The sequence below is a fragment of the Centrocercus urophasianus genome, unplaced genomic scaffold, assembly GCF_019232065.1.
Source record: "Centrocercus urophasianus isolate 14NV4802_14NV808 unplaced genomic scaffold, USGS_Curo_1.0 seq_11, whole genome shotgun sequence".
Taxonomy (NCBI): Eukaryota; Metazoa; Chordata; class Aves; order Galliformes; family Phasianidae; genus Centrocercus; species Centrocercus urophasianus.
Window position 1 is genome coordinate 79,008,676 of NW_024884253.1, and position 23,469 is coordinate 79,032,144.

At 37.3% G+C, this 23,469-nt stretch overlaps 1 protein-coding gene across 2 annotated transcripts in view; it reads left to right on the top strand.

Annotated features, from left to right (window-relative positions):
• EXOC2 (exocyst complex component 2) overlaps window positions 1-19,444 on the top strand; it is a 132,742-nt gene extending 113,298 nt beyond the window's left edge. Inside the window, exons 24-29 of one of the 2 annotated variants that reach the window (XR_006172130.1) lie at window positions 7,779-7,834; window positions 11,474-11,596; window positions 14,122-14,183; window positions 15,747-15,806; window positions 17,711-18,312; window positions 18,747-19,444. Coding sequence is in view for 1 of the 2 variants with exons in the window: in XM_042839900.1 (XP_042695834.1) it covers window positions 7,779-7,834; window positions 11,474-11,596; window positions 14,122-14,183; window positions 15,747-15,806; window positions 17,711-17,804 (395 nt within the window). In the remaining variant the exon portion in view is untranslated. Of the gene's footprint in view, window positions 1-7,778; window positions 7,835-11,473; window positions 11,597-14,121; window positions 14,184-15,746; window positions 15,807-17,710 lie in introns of both variants that reach the window. The other variant, XM_042839900.1, reaches the window with a different exon arrangement.
• Window positions 19,445-23,469: the final 4,025 nt, after the last annotated feature.

Below are 23,469 nucleotides of genomic sequence, written 5' to 3' on the forward strand. Positions count from 1 at the left end.
TTTCAGAAATATTCAATAATTCAGAGCATTTTCTAATAAGACAAATCGAATTTCTTGTTCTAGAAATGCACAAAGTTTTCATCTGTAAGCGAATTTTCATTCTTTCAGTTCATACGTATGTTTGAATTAAACAGGCTCTTAATCACATTAAATTTTCCCTTATTGTCAGTGTTAGATTTCTAAATAGTTTTGAGAAACAACACTTTAATTCAACTGCATGGTACATGTAACCTTCTTTCATTTAATCCTGAATGCTTAATTCTGAATCCAAATTGCTTGTATAAGTGTATTTTTTTTTCCAACCCAAGTGAAATACTTCCATTTCAAACTGTTTCACAACACCAGCATAATGTAAAACAATTTTTGCTATAGATACTTCATGTTTCTGTAGCCCAAGTCTTTGAAATACTTTGTGTCTAAGTTACAGTATAAATTATGTTTATTCTGAATGCACATCCATTTTTCTTTGGACTTTTATTCTGTGCTGCCTCCCATTTGATTCATGTGATAAGGTAGTCAAGGGTTAGAGCTTCCTCCTGCTCTGGTCTCAGGGAGTCATCTGTAAGTACAGGAAACATAGATCTGTCCTGCAGATCTCTTAAGGGTTTGTGTACCAGGGCATGTTTGCACTGATTTATTTGAAATCCTTCTAGCAACTTACGTGCAGACAACATTAACCTCTCTGCTGACCTGCTGTGACCTCAAACAGTGTTTCGCTTTTTAATGCCTCTTCCCCCTCCCACCCATTGTCTTACCTGTTTGTAGTTTTAGTTTTCAAAAAAGATAGTATTTGCTTTGAATCACAAGTTATGGGTAATGTTAGTCTGGGTAGGAAAGTGAAATTCTGTGGTGTATTTTGGGCACTGGACAACTCAACTTGTCAGGACACTTCAGCTGAGCAAGAGGAAGCTCTGCCAAGTAGGATTGGTCTTGTTAGGTGTGTTGCAAAGTGAGTTACAAGATCTGCCATCATAAAAATAGGCCGCTGTCCCATGGAGTATCCAGCTTGCCCATAGTGCTTTTTGTGTAAGAGGGAGTTCTTGGAGGAAAGAAAAACATCCTAATCACACTAGAAATTGTGCCACAATAGTTAGTTAGAACAGTTGTTAAATATTGCCTCAGCAGAACCCAGAGGAAATTCAACAGTTAAAATCAGACTGTTTAAAGAAGTTGCATGGCTTTGTGGCTACCATTGAGTTTCTTTTTTACTGTGCACTACACAGCAGTGATTAACGACTTGCAGTAGATGTTTGCAGGTTTTTTTCCAGCAGTTTCATTTAACAGGTTAAAAACTTAGAGAAGAGCTGCAGGAACTTAACTGACAGTTCAAAGCACTCTGTGTGACAGATGTAAAGTTGCAGTACTGTATTTCTGAAGCTTGGAGGTGAACACTTCCAATATTATCTCAGTTAAGTCTGGCAATAGGGTGTAATGAAATTGAAAATAATGTGTATCAAATAATTTTAAAAGCAGGTACATTCCTTAAAATGGAGCAGTTGAAATATTTTTTTCCCTGTTTACCTTCCTTTATGTGTTTTTATTCTTAAATTCACTGTCAGCATAGCAAATGAAACATCAGGTATCAAACGCAAGTAGGTCTGAAAAACATTCATCTTTTTGGATCGACAAATTCCGTTTGTTGTTATTTTTGAGGAAAGTTTTTATCAGAAAGTAATCAGGCAAAAAAAAAAAAAAAAGTTTTCAGATTAATTGACTGTTACTGGCATAACACACCGAATAGAACAATAAATTGTACAAATACTACATACAATTGGATGGCTTTAAAATTTGAAATTGCAGGCTCCCGGGCATCAATTTTCCTAGCTGTACCAAGTCATGTTCAAGCCTCAAGGCCAGCAAATTCAGTGCTCACTTTTCAGAGGCACTAAAAACATTGTGGCCATCAGAAGCAATTACTTGTCAAAGCAAGTACTGGCCTCCTACTGAGGCCAGAATGCTCCCTGATGTTTCCTGAATTGGTGGCTCTGTGCCTGCCCAAGACTCATTTCTGTTTCAGTCTCAGAGTTTAGGTCGACTCACTCAAAAGAGGTCTGGTAATTGGTCAGTGTGTTAAAAAAAAACCATGCATTCATCTTTGGTGAAAATTTATCTTTGTTTTTTAAACAATAAAAAGCCGAGATTGAGTGGCAGGTAAACTGTAGAGCTTGCAGTAAGTTACTTTTCTAACTCCTCCACAGAAGTGAAACGGCTTTTAATACTCCTGCCTCGTTGTGACAGTGAGTTTACATCAGAACCCTTTTCCTTTCATCCCTTTGTATTCTCTAATCCTCATCAGGTGCGGGCTTCATTGCCATTGAATTGGGGTATCTTCTGACACCACCTGTTTTCTTAAACAGTTGCATCTTTTATCATGCCCTCTTCCTTTTCACAGAATAGGCACAGTTAGCTTCCCAGTCCTCTCAGCGCTGTTGGTTTTCAAATAAGATCCCCTTCTCACTAGAGTTAAAATATGTCAAACCTAAGCTGCAAATGCACTTTCCTGTGTGTTTCTGTTGCCCTAGCAGGATGACAACTCATTCCTTGAACTTGAGTTTTCTAGCCTGCAGAAGAGGTGAAAAATGTTTAGTATTCATATCCTCTTTTCTTAGTCTTTGGATCATTTGAAGAACTGAGTTAGCTTCTGGCACACACACAAAAAAAATCATCCTGTGGGTTCATTTGTAGCATGTGTGCAGCTTTTGCTCTATTTGTGTGTGCAAGTGTTTGCAGCTTCTTTTCATCTTAGTATTATGCATACTACATTGCAGTTCCAACCTTTGCATGCTTATTCAGTCACTTTGGAGGTTTCATAGTAGAATGCTGTCATCTAAGTACTTGGGGGAAACATAGCTCTTAGAACTGCATGTGGGACAACTGGTAGCACTACACCCTCGGAACATCTCCTGAATGACTCCTGTACTGGTGGGCTAGAAGTTCAGTTTCTGTTAATCCGCAGAACCACAACTCTTCTTCCCTTTTCCTTTTCCCATAGTTCACACAGTCATCCTTGCTACAGCTTTACAGTAGCATTACAGTTGCTCAAAGATGTAGACTTTCTGACAGACTTCATTTGTAAAAATTTTAATCAGTGATGTAAATTGAAAATTAAACTTAATGGATAAACTTGCTAGAGGTTTTACCAGCAAAAAGTACAGTGGAGGGCCCAAAATTGGAAGATGCTATTTTAAAGTTTGTCAGCCATTGTGATAGTTGATGGCTGAAATTGTCCTTCACTTTTACATCATAAGTCTTCCCATCCATTTTTCTTTAGAGCATTAATGGCTCTTTGTTAATGAAAGCTGGAACTCTCTAGCAAGTCAGATTCTTCGATGTTAAGAATAGAGTGGGAGTGGACTGCATTTGTGCTCTAACAGAATAATAACATTTTCTTGAGAGAAATTGCAAGGGCTTGTTGAGACTTTCTTTAACACGTTTCTGTCAGAAGCTAGGAAACGGTATTGTATATGTGCTTCAATAGTCTAAATAAGTGGTATTTTAAACTTAAGAATGTTATGTTTCACTTGATTAGCCTAATAGTTGCAACCTACAGTTATATGCTGCATTACCTTTCAGTGCTGTATAATAGAACTGGCAACGTGGTGTCCCAAAAACTGTAATTGCGTGGGCTGCTGAACAGTCGTAGAGAAAGCTGCACAAAAATTCTATTCTAGACAGAGTTTTTTTCATTTTGAAATGAATTTCACAACAAATTCACAGTTGGATGCCACTGCTTGTATTTCCACTGAATCATACTCCAGAAAAGTAATACTTTGCTTCAACAAAGCTTGCCACAAACAGTGCAGTGATATAAATCAGAAATTCGATATTTTCTAATTGTAGTTCAAAATATAGTATTGTTATTAACTATGCCTGCAGGTCCTGACATTCAGATATGTTTGGCTTTGTCTCCAAATGCAAAAATGAAAATCCTTCATAAATAACAAAAAAGGACTGGGGGGGAAATGCCCTTTTTACTCACACTCTATTCAGGATAGAAAACTGGCTCCCAGATAGCAATGTTTTTCGTACCACCACATATTAAACAGCAAAATGAAATCAAACCTGTTCCATGATTACTTTTAATTTCCAACCTAAATTTGCTGATGGTCCATTCTGTTAGACCTTTCTTCATTGTTCCAGTAGTATTCTTCACCTCAACTATTTTTCCATTCTCGCCCTGACTACCTCCACTTACTGATATGTTTGGAGTACAGTTGCACCCTCTCTCCATCTCTGGTTGATTTAGCTTATCAAGGCAGGATCTTTCAGACTATTAGGTGCTACAGTTAAGGCAACTACAGCTTCATGTGCATGGACTATCTCTAAGCTGCATAGCACTACTACTGTTATTAGCGCAGTTTGTTTTTAATTCTTTGATGTTAAATTGCAAAGCCTAAAAAACTGAGGACATCTTTGAGCCCATGCTGAGCTTCCTGGTTCTGAAGACATAGCAGAACCTTAGGAAAATCTCATTACTGCTAGCTACTGGAACTGCAGCAAAGAAGTAGTCTTCTTTAAATTCCCAGCTCACCCTTTTGTCCAAGGACAAATGTAAGGAAATGGATGCACAATAAAATGTCTGCTTCTGCCCTTTCAGTGAGGTTGTAGTTAACGGTTTTATCTTACAGCTGGGATGGGCTAGCAATGTACAGTATGCTATTGTCACTTTGCTTTTACTGTAGGTTCCATTTCTATTCCATTTAAGGTAATTTATGTAATCCATCTCAGGCAGAGATACCTAAAACCTGGTGCTGATTTTGCTGACGTTAGTATTTCACATTTGTACAAATTAACAGTACCTAATTTTAGCCTCCAACTCTGCCACTGAGTTTTTAACTAGTTTTGTTATGGAAGGTTTCTTCACACAGAGGTGATAGGCAGCCTTCACTAGCACAGTCAAAAGCTATTTAATTTGGATGCTCTCAGCAGCAGCAGCAACAGCAGGCAGAATTAGCAGCTCCTATGCAGAGCCAAGCTGCTCAAAAGCACACGAGGAGGCATGCTACCTCATTAACTTTGGTGAGATGGGTGGGAAATGAGGATTCTTCCTTCAAAGCACGTCACCCTCTTATGCAACCTACCTCATTCAGTCTGTGTGCATCCCAGCTTTTCACTCACCTCCTTGATGACACTTATTCCGGCTCAACATTAGGTACATGCCCTAAGGCCTCCTCTCCTTGGACATGCACCTGCCCTCTCTGTTTCACGCAGCAGCCCTACTCTCTGTACTTCCATTGCAACTCCCAGCTGTACAAGAGTTGGAGTGTGTGAGAGTTGCTGCATTGGAGAAGAAGCAGGTTGGTGCAAGAGTACTACTTTGACTGACTCATGAACGTGCTCTAGCAGTGTTCAAGTATCCTTAGAGAAAGGGATCGTATAAGGCTTTATCTTGCCTGGCGTTTGCGCAAAGAAAAACACGCTGTTTCCACATGAAAGGTCCTCCTGTCACAAGATGCCAGAAGACAGCCAGGAGCTGAGTACCACATTGCTATGCAGACCGAAATCAAGCTTTGCACCCTGAGGTTAACTGCAAACCAGGCCCCAAATCTGCCTTGTACCTCTTGATGTGATTTGCATACCACCGATTGGTGCCTTGGGGAGTTGTGTTTGGCTACGGGAGGTGATACAAATTTTATCCTCTGTGGTACAAAGCCTGTGAAGGATTTAAACTGGGGCAGAGTGAAGCAGGGGGAGAGTAGCAGCAGAGGAAAAGGAAGGGGGTGTTGCATTTCCACACATACCTGTTATCTTTTGGTGTGGTTCAAGTACTGGTGTGTAGCATCCTTACTTTGTTTTGCAGGTTACACGGGAGGAAAAAAACGTTTATAAAATTTCTGCTATTGCTTTATTCCTCCCTCCCTCCCTTCCTTGTTGCAAAAAAATTACTAAGATAACAAGAAATTATACGCTTGAAGCCTATTTACTGTGTTGTTTGTTTTGTTAAGGGTTACTCGAAATGGAAAGAGTGACAGATTTTTCAAGGAAGAGGATAAAGTTAGCAACAAAAGACATTAGAAACATTTTGGAATATGTCAGAAATACTTGTTTTTTTTCTTTACCTTTGACAGTTATTTGCATTTCTTCCCAAGCGAAAGTTGAAACATTCGGTCTAAAAAGATTGTGACTGTTTTGTAGGTTCAGCAAGTAAACAGTGAAGTCTCCTTCAATGCTTGCCTCTTTGCCATGAGTTTTGAAAATGGGTTGTGTTGATTCACAGATTTGAGTGCAGAATTCAGCTACATGTTGTCAGCAGGTTGGAATAGGAGTTATTACCAAGCATCTCCCTCTGCATCCTCACCCAGACATTCTTGTATCCCTCAAGAGATCTGTGGCTGCTTCAGAAAGAGCCCTCCAATCTGAATTCTAGCCTGCATCATATCTCACAGTATAGACATAGGAAATATGCATTGGTACCTCCTGCAAGGGCGTCCTGTTTTCCTCTTGTCTTCCTCTTATAAAATATTTGTTCCATAATAATTGTCTAAGAAAGAACAAGTGTCTCCTTTAAGATCTTGGGATGGGCTGTGGGAGCAGCATTCATTGAACAAAACAGATCAACCACAAGTGAGTTGGTGATGGTGAAATGTTACTGCATCTTCTCGTAGAGCATTTCATTTCTATATACTCAGATACATCTTTTTGAAAGTGATTTTTCATAGTAGGATCAGAGGAAGAGTGGAGTAAATAAGATGAACTAGTTAAAGGTTTGCTTTGTAGTTTTTATAACAGCAGTGTTAATCACAGTGTGATCTCTGAGCTATGCAGTTGCACTAGTGTTTGTCCAAGATTTTCATATGTTACTATCAGTTCAATTTACTGAAGGGAGTGATGGGGTCATTTAATGTTCTCTCGTACTGGAGCAGTTGAAATTAGAAGTTGATCTGTCGTGTGGATCAGTAACCTTTTCATTACTGCATTACACTTTCATTTTTTATATGTACTTCAATGAATTAAATGCTTTCTAATCTGTTTTTGCCTACAAAGTGAGTCACCAGAAAAGCAATTGAGGCAAATTTTAGATTGTTGCCCATTTTAGATCTTCCAAACCTGGAATCTAGTTCTGCAGATCCACAGTGGCATAGAGGAATCAGCCTGTCCTAGCTGTGAAGCATACCCTGCTGAATGTCCTCCTGTTCAGAGTATTTTCTAAATTGACAATCATTTCATCTGCTTGGTAAATAAATTGCTTGATCTCTTCACTTTCCCCAAGAGGAAATTTCTACTAAGAAAGGTGTGACATCTTCTTATAAACTGTCATGAGTAATATCTTCTGAAGCACCTTCAGAGAAATAAAAATCCTTGCTATTTCCATCTACAATAATAATATAGTTGTTTATGTAATGATATAAAGGTATAAAGTAGTGACACTTTCATGATGATTACTGTATGTAAACCCTTTTCTTCCATTTCCTTAGAATTTACCAAATTGTCGTGCATGTTCTCTGCCACAGTACGTCTTCCAGCAAGACATCCAGAAGTTATTTCTTAATGATGCTAGGTTTTTATTAAATTGCACAATGGTGAAATTGGGTTGCCAGAGAAGAATACTGAAACAGGAACCTGCTTTTGCTGTAGGGAAATGTGCCTTTTTCCATTTGATTTGAAAAAGGAAATAGACTAGTGGTGTGGCTATAGAACTTTCTCTTTCTACCTCTGATTGCAAAAGTACTAGTGAAAGGAATGAAAAAAAAAGTACAGTATTGAACAGGAGAATGTTATGACTTTGTTGAGACAACAGAATGAAAGTAATTAATTACCTTTTTTGTTTTTATTTTCAGGTGTCAGAAACTATTTGAAAGAAGCGTTAGTGAATATCATTGCTGTGCATGCAGAGGTGAGACAACTTCAGATTTTTTGATGCTTACATTCATACAGATAATTTCAGTGTACTGTGCTTGGTAAATTCTGTCTTTCATACTTCTGAAAATCATCCATCTGTTGAATTATCTTCGTTATTGGTGTAAGTGCTTTGAGTTAGTTTTAGCCAACCAAGTATGAAACTGCTAACTTTTTAAAGGCAGAAAGTGATAAACAGTTCCTGTTTATCCTCCGTGACACTGTTATTCATTTTGGAGTACCTTATTCTTTCCACTCTCTGAAAAAGAAAGCCAAAATCTAAAGCAGAGTTCCTCCCTTTCCATACAGGGCAAGGAGAGAGACAGAGGGAGGAAGAGGGGTGCAAAGTGATGAAGATAATGCTCACTTTCTCTGATTAACTTTATTTTGCACAGCGATAGAGAAAAGTTTGTGCATCAATTTCAAAGAAATTTTCAATATATATCATTTGTAGTGAAAAGGCAATGTGTATGTCACATTCTTGTATATACGGTAAAAAGTGAAAAGCTAAACAGAAATCTTTGTAGTCTCTGTATGACACAGCCTTCAAAATACTTAGGTACACAGTGGCTCAAGATAGGGAGTATATATTAAAGTATATATTATTAAACTAATCAGCTTGTAGAGTTGCAGTTATTTGGTCTTTTATGGTAATACACAGCAGTTTTCTACAGTGCCTTAAATTGCAGCTTCTTCTGTAAGCTCCTTCCTTCTGACCAACAAGAGTGTTTCAGATTACTGTTGTTCATGGCATTATGTGTTTGTGATTGTATTTCTATGTATTATCAGAAATACCTCCAAAATATCACTAACGTAGCTGTTCTAACTCTCACATATATCTAAAACCTGGTAAGATTCACTTCAGGTTTTTGTTTTACTCCTCCTTAAATTTGAAAAAAAAAAAAAAAAAGAAATCATAGTAAATTAAATGTTTTCAAAAAAGTTGCTTTTATCACTCCTAATATTTTTGCTTGATTTTCAGTGTATACTTACACAGCAGCAGTTTTCACACAAGCGTTGGTGATTTTACCAAATGCTTCTTATTGAAGAAGTAAACAAAAACAAAACAAAAAAACAACATGGCATTTGTTATTGCAGTTTTTCAGCATAGTTAAAATTAATAAATAAAAACGAGCTTTGTAGATTCAGAGCCACCTGTGACTTATTTAGCTAATCCTGTTAACAGACCTTCTTATTAAAATTCTGCTGCAGAAAGGTGCGCTGCCTTACTGCCTTTACTGGGACTGATACTGACTTTGACCCAAATAGAGTGTTGCTTTGTAAATTTTGATATGTGAAATATTGCAGAAATGTGAAAATGTGTGTCAAGATGAAACTCCCATTTACACAGTTTTCTGGCAAAATTCTCTTAGCTGCGTAAGATTTAAGTTTAGTTCACAAGGCTGTAAGTTTCTATAGTTTGAAACAGCAAAAATTAACCATCAGCTGAACAGCAAGCATTATCTGAAGTGGAAAGAAAACTGTTTTCCTGCCTTTGAATTCAAGTTTAACTGAAATCAAAATAAGGACATTGTATTGCAAATTTGTGATGATTCACTGATGCTGAGAACTTTTTTTTTTTCCTGGATTCTGTATAGTAACATCAAGAGTACTTGTTAGGGGCGCAAATACTCTCTTCTCAGTAGAAAATTTGTACGTGTGTTCCTAGTATGCTGTGTTGAATTGCTCTGTGGTATTTGCTGCTGATTAAGATGACCCCTTTACAAATTATTGCGCTGGGTTTTTTTTCACTGTACCGCTAAGTGTGTCAGTTGCCCTGCTTGTGTGGGTCAGAACACAAAGTAGGCTGTGTGTTGAATTAGCAGTGATAGCAGTGGTATACATAGGTCACTCCGAAAGTAATGCCTCCTATTTAATTCACTGGAAGCTACAACAGATAGAAAAACTGCAATAAGACTATTTGATAGAGCAAATTGTCAGCTAAATCACAACATTTTTCAATACTTTCATCAGCAGTAGCTCTGCGTTTTCACCAGTGATGAGCAAGAGCCTGCCATAAACATCTGCACCGACAGAGGTGACCCACTGGCACTGTTACCACCTCTGAAATGCACCACCCACTGCCTCACTGCTCACATCCACTGGTTGGTCTCTGTAAACATAAAGCAAGTGTCAGTGAATACCATTGGGTGCCCTTTTTTCCACTTGAAGGAATTCATTTCCACGCTTAAGCTTCATATGCACTTTCATGTCAGACACCATTCTGTCAGACTGCCCCTCTGCTGCGCTCTGTCACACAGCAACAACATGTAATGAGTATCAGTGAGAAAGTTCAGCCTCTACTGCTATACCACCAACATTGTGGAGGCAGTATTTTCGGAGCAGCCCTCGTATATGTGATCAGCTTTTTATCTGCGGTGCAAATTGCCCTTTTGGAATGGACCTTATAGCACTCCAATATGTAATTCATTTCTGAAATTACTGGAAATCGATAAGAAACCATACATTCATTTTTGCTTCCTTAAATTTATTTCTGCATGCATGTATGGATATCTTCTTTTAATTACTACATTTCCTTGTCTGACATTATTCAAGAAAAAATATTCAATTACTTAATTCTTTAGGTCTTTTTAAAGCAGAAATCAGGGAAGCGTTTCTTAAAAATTTTATCCAGTTCATTTTCTCTTTTAGCACTCTAGTCACATTACTGTCAGTATCTTTTCTCATATTTCCTCCCAACCTTATACAATTTTGATGCAGCTTTATCTTCACCTCTAAGTTCATGATCTGTTTAACCTATAATCTCACTTCCTCCTATGTTCCAGTCTCTTGGCCTGCATTTTCTCCAGTACTAAGTAGAACACCATACTTTAATTCACCAACAATTTCTCACTTCTTTAATGTAAGCTTTAAGGAAGACAGTTACTTCAGGTTCTTCTTTAGGCATCGATCTGAAAACTTAATTCTGTGTTGATGATGATGCTATGTTGCAGTTGCTGTTCTGAACCTCAAATGGCAGATCCAGTCATCACTTTAAAAAGTTGTAAATAAATAGTTTAGAGGGTCATATTAATGCATGGAAAAAAAAGTAACATAATGTTTTTGCCTGAAAATAAGCAACTCTCAGTAGGGGAAAAATATCTGAATGAAAAGCCACCATTGTACTTACAAACCCTTTCAAAGACTCATCTCCACCAGAGAGCATCAAGACACTTGCCATTTGACTGTGATGAGGCAAGTGTGCAGCTGAGTCTTTGCCACATCTAAAGGACTCCAAAAAAAATGGTGAAATGCTTTTTTAAAATGTTGCTGAATGCATGATCAGGTCAGTCAGTCACCCAGTCTGGTACAATCCACAAAGCAGTGACGTGACTACCTGCAAGCATCATGTGAGAGCAGATATTTTGGCATCCCACTGCTTTTAGGCATTGTGAGAAAGTTGTCAGTATCACATACTACATAACTGACACTGCTATTAACAGAGGTAATTGGTCAAAGCACGGGGCAAGTGCCAAAAGAAATGCTTCAGGTTCCTCTTGGTTTGAAATTGCTTTGTCCATTAACAGTGGTCCTTTCAATCAAAGTGCTTTATGTTTTTTTTAACAAAATGTTACTTCATAAAATGTTTCTTTTAATGTGGGTAATGTGCTCATGATTCTCATTTTATAAAAATCAGGTGTTTACCATTTCCAAAGATTTAGTTCCTCGAGTAATGTCAAAGATTGTAGAAGCAGTCTCTGAAGAACTGAGTCGGCTGATGCAGTGTGTTTCATCGTTCAGCAGAAATGGAGCTTTACAGGTACTGAATACTTTGTTCTGTCAAGCGTTGGAGTTTATAATAGAAAATAACAGAGCAGTATAACCTGTGTATTTGTTGGATTTCTTGTAGCAGTGAGAACAAGGTAAAAGATTAGGAGATTGCAACCTCTTTCTAAGATTTATGGTTGAACACCCTTCGGGATATTAATTCATGGGTTTAATTATATTTTAGCATTGTCTTTATATCTAAGTGCATAAAGGGTTACCCATATCCTATAAGGTAAAAAGCATTGTAGAATCATAAAAAGGTTTTGGAAGGTTTTGGAAAGGACCTTTGAAGATCATCTAGTCCAACCACTCTGCCATGGGCAGAAGCATCTGTGGCTAGATCAAGCTGCCCAAACTACCATAATGATATCTGCTTGAAATGTTAATAAACTATCTTTGTCTCATCACAGTTTCGTTTTAAAGAGAAAAGAAGCAATTTTATGATATTTTGACATTTTAAATCTTGAAAATGCAACAGTGGTAGGATCCTGTAGGTCTCAGCAGAACTGGTCACTTGCCAGATCACTATTTCTGTACAGCAGATACCCTTACACAGCCCTCTTCATTTGTGACAGAACTGGTAGTTGTATTTACTACTGAATAAGTTTTAAAGGATTCTGTAAGAAAGATTGAAAAAAATAAGTATTACAAAGCAAATCCCATCGATTTAGTGATTACTGTCACTGTAACAAGCAGGAATACCCGACCCCCATTCTTTATTGTCTGTGACAGCATTCTTACATTATCATGGGAAAATAAGTAACCAAATGAAAACCTTATTTTCCAATTGCTGCTAGTAATTGCGTGTGACAGACAATTAACATAGGAAGATGACATCCAAATAAGATTTACTGCTAGTTTAAAACAGTACCAGTGATCAGCAGCAGAAGTATCTGTATATCATTTTTAACAAACTGACCCATCGTATGAACTCGCTGCCTAGACCCATAAGTGAAAGGAATTTCTTTCCCTTCTCTAAATTTCTGTTCCTTTTCTGTTCTGAACACTGAAAATCTATGTCACTCAACTCAAGGCAGTCAGCAGCAGCATGGGAGTATCTAGGCTTGGTCAGTGACGAGTGAAGAGACCTGTTCCCTAAAAGAAGTCTGAATCTGTATATCCACATCAAGTAACCATATTTTCACAGGATTTGCCTCAACATCATGTTTATTTAGGCTGTGAAATCTGAGAACATGACACTGTCCCATGATGCTGGAATTGGACTTACTGATCCTTATGCATGCCTTCCAACTCAGCACATTCTACTGCTATCTCCTAGAACTTAGGAAAAACTCCAAAATCTCATGTGTAGGACTTGAGTCTCAAGTCCCGGACTGTTCTGCTTAGAGCACTATACAGAAAAAGGTGAAACATTCTGGGGTGAGATAACATTTCTTATGGGTATAATATTGATGGGTAGCTATCTTAAATTTTGTGCCAGAATGTTCTGGCACAAGAAAAAAGCATTAATCTCTTGGCTTTCTACCTAGGGGAGAGACAAGGAGAAGACATAAAAGCCAAAACTTTTAATTGAAATCAGAATTAAGTGTTATGTTGCATTATAAAAGCTTTGTTTTGGAAAAGTAATATAAGTATAAATTTGGTTTAAATATAGATCTGTAATTACTAACTAGACTAAATTGTAAATTGTACCTTCATGATGAACAAGAACTGAATCTGAATTTGGATGAAATTCACTTTATCATTTAAATGAAATACTTGATCACTTTCAGAATATTTTTGTTTCACATAAAACTTCTGTGATGAGAACAGTTACTTTTCAAAGACTGAAGGAAGATCTGTGAACTTTGTTTAATCTTTGATTTCACTGTCTGCCTTTATGTATGGTGGAGAGTGGTCAAGGTGAAATCCATCACAGAATCACAGATTGGCTTAGGTTGGAGTGGACCTTAAAGATCATCTAGTTCCTGCCATGTACCTAGACAAGCAGGAGTGACATCCCCAAGCTTGTGTGCCCACCAGGTGACAGACAAGAAGCAGACCAGAACCATTCTACTTCCTCATCTGATGGAAAAAAATAAAAATAAATTCAACAGCAAAGCCAAGAATAAAACATATTGACAGACTTTTGTACTCCTGTTTCCTTCCTCCCTGGGCAAGCCATTCAGTAAGAAGTCAAGCTCACTGTGTTATTTCTTTTTTTTTTTTAAGATTGCATCCCTCTTCCTTCCTATCTCAGAACAGAAAAGACAGAGCAAAATCAAAGCTTTATTGCTGTTACTGGGATACAGAGCAATGTTTTTAGACTGCTGCATAGTGACTGTACAAACCGTTTGACTTGAATCAAAAGTATGAAATTGTTCCTTACTGCAGTCTCCTAACTGACAAAGCAGTGTGGCAACCAAAAATACAGGAAATGAATTGTTACAGGCTGAGGCTACTCACAACTGTAGCATGTTTTTTTACTTCCAAGAAAGATGAAGGTTTGGGATAATGGTATTCTCTTGATCAGAAGGCGTTATGTCATTGTTTCAGTATTTGTATTTCTGTCTTTAGGCAAGACTGGAAATCTGTGCTTTGAGGGATACGGTGGCCATATATCTAACTCCCGACAGCAAGTAAGTTCTGCTACATTTTCTACTATTTCATTGTAATGGAATCTTTTCTAAACATGCAAAAATACGTGATGTCAATTAAGGATTTTCAAGAGATTGATCAAAGTATGTGTTATACTACATATGTATGTGGAAAATTAATTACTTCTAAAGGTTTATCAGTTGATTTGAATTTGTTGACACAAACTAGGTATTCCTCATCCTTACCAAATGAGAGGTAGAAAAAAAACCAAACCTCTTAGTTGACCTACTAAGGAAACTGATGCAATAGCAAAAGCAGTCGTCACTGAGTTTTATCCAATTTGTCTTAAAGCACACCACAGAGAGTCTGCCAGGCACTTCAGGGAGGGTGTAGAACCAGACACTGATAGGATCCCCTTATAAGCACATGGAGAATAGGACTTTCCACAAGCTTGTGTACTATCCTTCTTCTTTTTGACAGACCTCATGAGAGAGAATGAATTCAGCTTTACACTGTCTATTAGAATGAAAAGCTTCAGAAGGCTTTTTGGAATCTGTCAGTGAGGTGCAAGACCACAGATAAGTGGAGGACTTGCTCACACATACGGTAGTATAATGGAGAAAGAAAAGTGCTAGCAGCATCAGTGGTTGATGCAGTCAAGGCATGTAAAAACACAAACCATGGTAGCTGTCAGCAGTTTTGAGTAATGCTGATTAATTGAAGTTTCTGAGTGAGTATTTTTGGGATTGCCTACGCTTTTGGTGGGATTAACACAGATTGCAATTTAATCTTCTTACCTGATCAGTATTTTTTAGGAGGCATTACAGGACATGAGGCCCTCATAAAGTCATATGATGGTATTCTATGGTGTCACTGATTTCAATTTCAAAAAACTTGCTTCCGTGTTCTGAGTGCCTGACAGTGACATAGACCTAAATATAAGCTATTTGGCACCATAAAATGAAATTGCTGTTGTCTCTCACCAATATATGATTCAGCAGAGTGAACTGTGGAAGCTGGAGCTTCATAAATGCCTCTTTATTCCTGGACTCTTCTGGTAATAGTTGGCATAAAGTCATCATTTTAATTTTTTTGAGAAGATTATATCAATCTGTGCAGGAGTTGCATCATTCCTTGCTCTTCTATTCCACATCTGTTGCTTAGAGAGGTGTGGAACTGCCTTCCATGGAGAGGCTCAGAATTTGACTTGGCCCCAAGAGACCTCCTGTACCCTCACAGTTGTCCCTAATTTGAGAGGAGGGTTGGACCAGAAGACCTTCGCTATGTTCTAGGCACAAGGCAGGCTAGCAACTATCTGTAATTCTTCAAGGGTCTGAGGCATCAGGCACTGTTTTAAATCAGCGGGGGATTGAACATCTCCTGTTTGTGTCTGTTTTACATCATGTTAGGAGAGTTGAGAGACCCGCTTGAGCCCGTGGCCACTTTGTTTAATTTGCACATGAACGTCAAGTGCCAAGTTAACATTCTGTTTTATATTGAAATAAGAAGGGCTAAAATAGAGTGTATTTCCATGAAGTGATAGAGAGAAGCTGAAGGGTGAGACTTTTACCAAGGGAATATGAGTATTTTTGTTTTCCTTGCAGCTCAAGCTTTAAGCAAGCGTTGGAAGCTTTGCCTCAGATCTCAAGTGGAGCTGACAAAAAGTGAGTATACTGCACCTTCTTGTCTTTCTTCTGCTTTCTGGAGCCATTGCTATTTACCTTCATATCAGAGCTTTACTAGAAGAGGATTAAGTTTTACTGTATTTGACCCTTTGGATTTATAGTGTTAGAAGGCTCTTCGGACAGTGTTAAATGTTATCTGAATACTTGTTCATTGTGGCCTATTAATTTATTAAGAGGACCAATGGCTTTGTAGCATATGTCACTTTCTCATTCTAGTCTGATCAATTCTCTGTAGTTTTATGTTTATATTATAATGTCAGTTCATTTTAGCTTTCCACGCTGATCTTTGTTTCTGTGAGGTATATTGTCTTATCTTACCGAATTTAGCAGCAATAAAGAAAATACTAACTGACAAAGTGCAGGTTTTTGGTGGCTGATATTTGGGCAACTCGCAAAATTGGCTTGCTTCCTTTTAGAAACAAGTAGAGTCTTTTGTTCTTTCTTAACATCAGGAGGAGGCATTTGGTGTTCTTAATTCCCCCACCATAGCAAACTTTGAGAACCAAGCTGCTGCACTGCATTAAATGTAGTATTTGTTAGTTTATTTTGCAAGAATAGCTTGATAAAGAATAATATGGTAAACTAGGATAGATTTGTTGTCAGTATATTAGAAAAAAAGTAGAGCTTCTTTGTACAACCTATGGTCTGCAAACCGTCTTTTCCCAGATGTCTTCTATCTATTCAGAACTACTCTTGACAAGACTTAAGTCTCAAGATACCTTTTTACTGCCTTACTTGGCCTAATTAAAGACAGGAATCAGTTTTGAGACAGTTCTTTCAACTCAGACTTTCAGCAACACCTGTAGGGTTGTTTGGGTTTTGATTTTTTTTCCTTAGTCACAAGTATGTGAACTTTGTCAGACAGATGAGAATCAAGAGCTACTTCATTTTTACATTTGTCACAGAATTCTGAGCCTTAGACAGCATAAAACTGGTTGCATTTCTCAGGTTGCTGGAAGTCAATTGTCATCATCCCACACAGCTCATTATAATCTATCTACATGTATTTATGTAAAATAATATACATTTATGCACCAATTTAGAGCTGATTGTTTATTCAGTCATTACTGTGATGCTAAATAATGAATGTGTCCATACACTCTTCCAAAGGGCTTTCCGAAGAAGCTGATGCTGATTTTTGTGGTGCAAGTTGTTCTTGTTTTGTTTTTTAATTGACATTCACTGTCATTTATTTTGCTACTAGCTGTTTAGTAATCAAAACTGCAGTCTGAGAATTATAGTAAGTATCGTCCATTGTACCATGTACCCTTTTGGCAACAAACTATTGCTATTTTCCAAAATGAGCTCACACATACTTTGTTATCTAGAAAGGTTAAAGGTATGTGTTTGCCAGTGAATTAATAATTCTCCTGGAACTGCCATTCCATTTCTGATCTTTCGGCCATGATCCTTAACAGGAATCTGTGGAATACCTCCCAGAGGCAAGCTGTATAACTCACATTCACAATTCAGCTGCAAGCCAAAAGCTTTAGCTGTTTCAGGGATATAGGTTTTATGGCACATAGTCTGACAGTTTTCTTACAGCAGTATTGTATCTTTTCCATTTATTTTGCCATTGTAGTTTGCATATGCATTTCTTTAAGGAAAATGATCTTCATGAGGATGGAAAGACATATAAAGGCCTATTTTATAGCCTTGATGAAATCTGTGTAGTTGTGTCCCTTCCTCTCATCACAGATCATCCCAACATAGTTGCTGTAGTTCTCGGTAGCTGTAAGATTCAGGTATTTAAACCTGATCAAATTTTAGGTGCTTTATTTAAACACACAATGTATTTGAAGTCACAGACAGAATAGTCAACATTTTTGGCAATTGTTCACTTTTCAGAATCTGCAAAAGTTGTAAATAATTTCTTTTTGCAGGTTATTGGAAGAGCTGCTAAACAAATTTAAAAGCAGCATGCACTTGCAGCTGACCTGTTTTCAAACTTCTTCATCAGCAATGATAAAAACATAGGCGTCGAGACAACACAGGGAACTCAACAGATGCACACCAATATACATCACCCATTTTTCTGTACTACTTTGAATTCCTTTGAAGGCCGCGAGGAAATCAGAAGGAATTTCATTGAAAAAGAAATGATGAGATCCAACTCCGAGTAATGGCATGAGGTATCCTGCTGAGTGAGAGTTCTGTTCATAATTATCTTGACAAAATAGTTTTCTGTCTACTGTATTTCATTCGGTGGAAGGGACGAAGTTTTGTTTACATACGCTCTTCTTGGCTGTATGTTCGTGAAGAAATCTTTATTTATTTACACGCTGTAATCTCAGTTTCATTTGTCAAAAATATTTGAATGTATTTTTAGCAACTGTCACCTTAAATGTTAGTATTACGCATGCTGTTCTGTGTTTCAGTCTGTTCCTTTCTAGATGTGGAGCAATGCTAATGTAAGTGACTGGAAGACTCAGCTTCTGCAAATTATTGAGAAGTATGCTGTAAAGATTACAACTTACAGGTGACTGTAAGTATCCAGATACAGTATGCTGGAGAACACTACTACTTCTGTGCTTAACAATTATCAACTTTTTTTTCCTGCTGTCATCTGAAGTTGTAGTGGTCATTAAGTCTGATTTCTTGGAAGGCTTTTATTTTCTTTTTCCTTTTTATCTAGACAGATCTTTATCTTTAGTGTTTTCCTTCTGTTTGAGTATTGGTGTAGACCTGCACAATTGAAATAAGCTTTCCTGTCATTGACCATTAACAGAAGAGTGCTCTGAGTTTGAGATTAGTAGATGCTGTTAAGAATATTTTAGAATATTTAAAAATATTCATTAGTATTAAGAACTATAATAGTAAGTACTTCTGACTGGTGGTAGGTAAGCTAAGGTGGAGCACAATGTGTCATTGTTTTTGCTGTTTAATTCTCATTATTGTTATCTCTTCTTGTTCTTACAGTCTTTCTACCACTGTCTTCCCCTTCTTTCTTGTTATTCAGTCCTCTTTTCACCACCAGTTATTGAATTTGTTTGGAGGTGGACAAGACAAGAATGGTTTTGCTGCTATTAGCTTACAGTTACACAAAGTTTAAGAGCTGTCTTCCCAACAAAGAAGCAGGACCAGATTTGACACTGACTTTCGTTTTGAGACTTGATAAAACATGAAGGAAGCAACTAATATAAAGCAGTCTAGTGGCATGGGTTTAATTTTAAAACTGAAATCACACATTAAGTACACCATACAGAAATGATACAGTATTCTTTCTGTACTTGCAGAAACTGTGCATTGAGTTTTCAATTATGTCAGCTTTTGTCTTTTGCCAGTCCAGTTACGCGCTTTACAAATATAACATGCAGCTCCAGTAATTATGAAATGCTGTGGAAGACAGCTTGATACTGATATATTTACTTGTTAAAAATTGTGTCTATGTAATAATAGTGTTGAATGGAAGTTTGAAATTTATGTCATTTTTTGTTTGAAACATATGTTATTATTGGATTAACAAGGAGAGCCATTAAACATCTAAAGCAGTGTTGTTTTGTTGAATGTTGTCTCTTTGAAGCTGGTCATAGTCTCAGCTCCCGATATTAACTGAAGTAATTAGTCCAATTGTATAGGATTACCTTCAAAATAATAAAATATTAAGAAAGATGGTCGTAAGCTTTTCCTGAATTCCTTGCTTTCCAAGAAATGTGGTTTCTTTATGAAGTTTACCAGACGCTACATTTTCTAAATTTGTATTAGAAATGCTCATAAGTATTGAAAACTTAACTTATTCTCTGTGCTAACATAATAGAGGTTTGGGCACTTTTTGCTGTAACATCATTCTCCCTGTTGCATCACCTTGTTGCTTGTGTTTAAAATCTGAAATCTTTCAGATGTTGGTGTTCAGTTGCCTTACTGAAGTACACTGTGGAACATGTCATGAATTGCAAACAAGAATAACATGTGAAGAATCAAAGCACTGCTTGAATTCAAACTGATTAGAGTAAATGCTGGTGGTCAAGTCAGAGCTTCATGAATCCAGCTTTAGGAATTAAAGAAGAAACTGAATAAGTTTGAAGTTCATTTCTGTGGAAGAAGAGCTGGGGCTGTGAGGACTTCATAGCTGAGGTACAGCAGGTTGCTGCATTTCCTCAGAAAAAAAAGAAGTAGTGTGGCTTTGCAAAAAAAAAAAAAAAAAAGGTGTAAAGATAGTATTGGATGTGGAAAAGGATGGGAGACCACATCAAAATACAGAGGGCTCACAGAAAAAAAGGGGGGCAATAAGGAAATTAAAGTAACAGAAGTGAAAGGTTCTGACATTTAAAGCAAAGGTAAGCACTGAAAAAAACAGTGCAGGAGAAAAGTGAATTACTATATGAACATTGGACCTGAGGAAAAATCTAAAGAATATTCAAATTTGAATTTTAAAAAAAAAAAAGAAAAAGGACACTGATATAGAAACCTGGAAAGCATTATTTCTCTTTCAAAAGAAAAATGCATGAAGTAAATAAGGTTGTAAAATACCTTGCTAAAAATAGGTAAAGTTTTAAGGGAAAATTCAACAATTCAGTATTGTTGAAATTTTCAGTCCCTGGAGATGTTGAAGCATTCTCCTGTTATTCCATATTTCAATATTTATTTTGAACAGCCATGCATAGCTTAGGATAAAACCAAAGGAATAATAATAAAAAAGAACGAGAATGGTATGAATGTAATGAAATGGGCATGGGAGGAAGGCAGAGGAAAAAATGCTTAAATAAAAATGGTGGAAAAAATAAGGGGAAATTCATTACACTATGTATCTGGAAGGAAACTTAATGAAATGGATCAAAAATATAGCATAAAATAAGGATGAAATACTGTCCCTTCTCACTCGCAAGATATTTATTTTTTTGAATCGATACTGTTTGGGTAATATGTTTATGGAATGTGCTGGTAGTACATTGTTGTCCAAGTTAAATACCTTCCTAAAAAAAACTGAAATCAGTTTTGAGCTGAAGATATTGAAAGAACCACAGTCCTGGTAAGCTTCATGTATGTGCTGAATGTCAAGCAGTGTGAACAGACGTGAGGCTCCTTGCTCAGATCTCCTTCAAGTGTGTAAAGTCTGCCCACCATTTGAGGATCAAGACAGTTGTATCCTGTGCCTAAACCCCTTGCACCTTCCTCTAGTTGCATATGAAGAACCAGAGCTCAACCCAGTTTAATTTAATTTCACCGTATGGCAATAGAGAAGGAAACGAGAGATCTGTGCTTGAGGTGCTGTAGCAGTGATGTGTGACTGTTAAAGGTGAGATTTTTTTGTTTTCAGTGCTGACAGCCTTTTGTCTTCCAGAACTGGAAGCATCCATGAAATAATAGCATGTTTCTCTACCTTTATTGTATAGACAGATGGGAATAAAAACTGTACAAAGCATTGGAGCTAAAAGAAAAAAATAAATGAACTTAGTCATTATTTATCTTGATTCTGCTAGAAGAGCTCAGTTCCCTTACGTATGTTCAGGAAAAAAAGAAGGAACAAGAATTGATTGTTGATATAAAAGAAGGTGTAATGAAAATTAAAGATTTTATTAAAAAAATAAAAAAGAAAAAGAAAAATAACCCGGATAATCCACATGATAGTAGAAGAAGACCTGTGGAGCTCTCTGCTGGGCCTACAGAGTGAGATGTGTAATTTCCCTTACCAGCAAACATCTAAAATTTAGCTAGACAAAGCCCTATAAGAAATTATTTATAGATTTAACTCCTTTTGAGTTTGATTGTGCAGTGATACATAGATATTTTCTATTTTTCCAAAAGAAGGTAACAAATTGCAGTTTCCTAGATGCTCTTTTGCCTTGTGAAGAGGAGAACACTGAGATCAGAATCTTTGGTCATGGTTACATCTGACCATCAGAGACAGTGCTACACGAGGTATTTATGCTTCCAGACCTGCTGCCAGCTGGCATTTCAATCAACTCTAGCCCACTTCCTTGGCCCTGTCCTGCTAAAATATACATGAAGCACTGTAATTTTCCTGAAAATATTATTACAGTATTGATTGTATTGATTGATGCAAATCCTGCATCAATTGAAGTAGTTTTTTGGACTCTTGCGAGCAAGGAGACGTATGACACGTCTTGCGTACTACGAATGTTCTGCTGCTTTGTTCTCCCCTAAAAGTTAGAAGAGATCCCAGATCTCATCAGAATACACTGGAACTGAAAGATTGATGAAGTGCTTCTCCTGAAGCCTGAGCTGCAATATTCAGATCTGAAACTTTAACACTGGTAAAGCGTTTCTCACTGGATCTGATTGGTTAGATGCATCTTGTCCCGACAGAAAGAGGGACCCTTTAGGTAAGTAACACTGGCAGTCTCTTTCTTCCTGTTGGGAACTGTAGTTCTTGCATGGTGCTTATAATTTTGGTATCATACAGGAGTTAGTAACAGGCTGCGATGCTGTTGAAAGAGGCAAAAGCGCATACATATGTTGTGCCACCTCGGCATATTTAACTAATACAAAAGGAATATTGTTTAGAATTAGGCTCCCAGATAGTTTGGAAATATTTGGGGACTTGTTAAGGGTGATGATAGACTTCAAACAGGATGTTAGTCTTGGTTCTGTTGGCCCTTTTGGGCCACGTAGCCATGTACATGGAAGAGCTTTGGATACTGACTTTTATCCAAAAAAAAGAAAGGAGGGGAAAGGGGGACAATAAAAGTCACTGTGTCTTTTAGGTTTGTTTTAAAAACTTTAGGAGATAGTCTGATTAATTTACAAGTCAAGAAAACAAAATACTGCTTGAACATTCATCTCTATTTATGTTGCAGCCTTCTTATACTATGATAAAGAAAAAGGCAGATTTGCCTGTTGTATCTTCATTAGCAGTGTTCATGTTCTTCTGTATTAGATGTTAGTATGACATGTGCCCATATTAGAATGCTTGTAGACTCGCAGGGGCTTCTGCAGTGTTAACATCCGACATTATTTTATGATTTTTGGAGGAGGCCATAAAAAGTGCTACATGGGTAATTATAGAGAAAATAATTTTGCACAAGCTATGTTACTTGTTAGACTATTTTGGCTTCATGTAGTTGACAGCTTGTTTTCTGACTTTGCAGTACCTAGTAGGAGTTTATTTGCATGGAATAAAAGGGAAAATTGGGAATTACAGAGCACAGTTTCATTAGGGAACATGATAGCCACTTCTGTCTTTACCTTTTCAGTGGATAAACAATACTGGCCACAGGTTTAAGAGAAAATGTGTGCAGCTTAGCTTCCCTTCTCTTTGCTCCGTTTGAATTCTGAAGCTCTGAAAGCTTTTGAGTCTATGTCCAAGATAGTATTTTTTTATTTCTGAGCAGGTTGTGCAGCATCTAAATTAAATGCTTCTTTCAGTATGACTTGATAGCCCAAGATGGCTTTCATTTGGATAGTCATTGACACATCCTTGAAGTTCTTTGAAATAATGTGTGTTGATGAGTAATGTAACACACTTTGCTACATCTCTCATTGAGAACAGAGGGTCTCATGCTGCTTTTGCATTAGTAGCACAAACAGAGCTGCTGCAGTTTATTTTTGGGATCAGGCAGTGGGGTTCTGAAGGGGTTCCTTTTTGCACCTAATTTTTTCTAGTCTGAATGTCCAAGGAGAAGTCTGTGTGCCTTTTCCCTCGTGCTCTCACTATTTAAAGGCTCGTAATAGGTTCTGTACA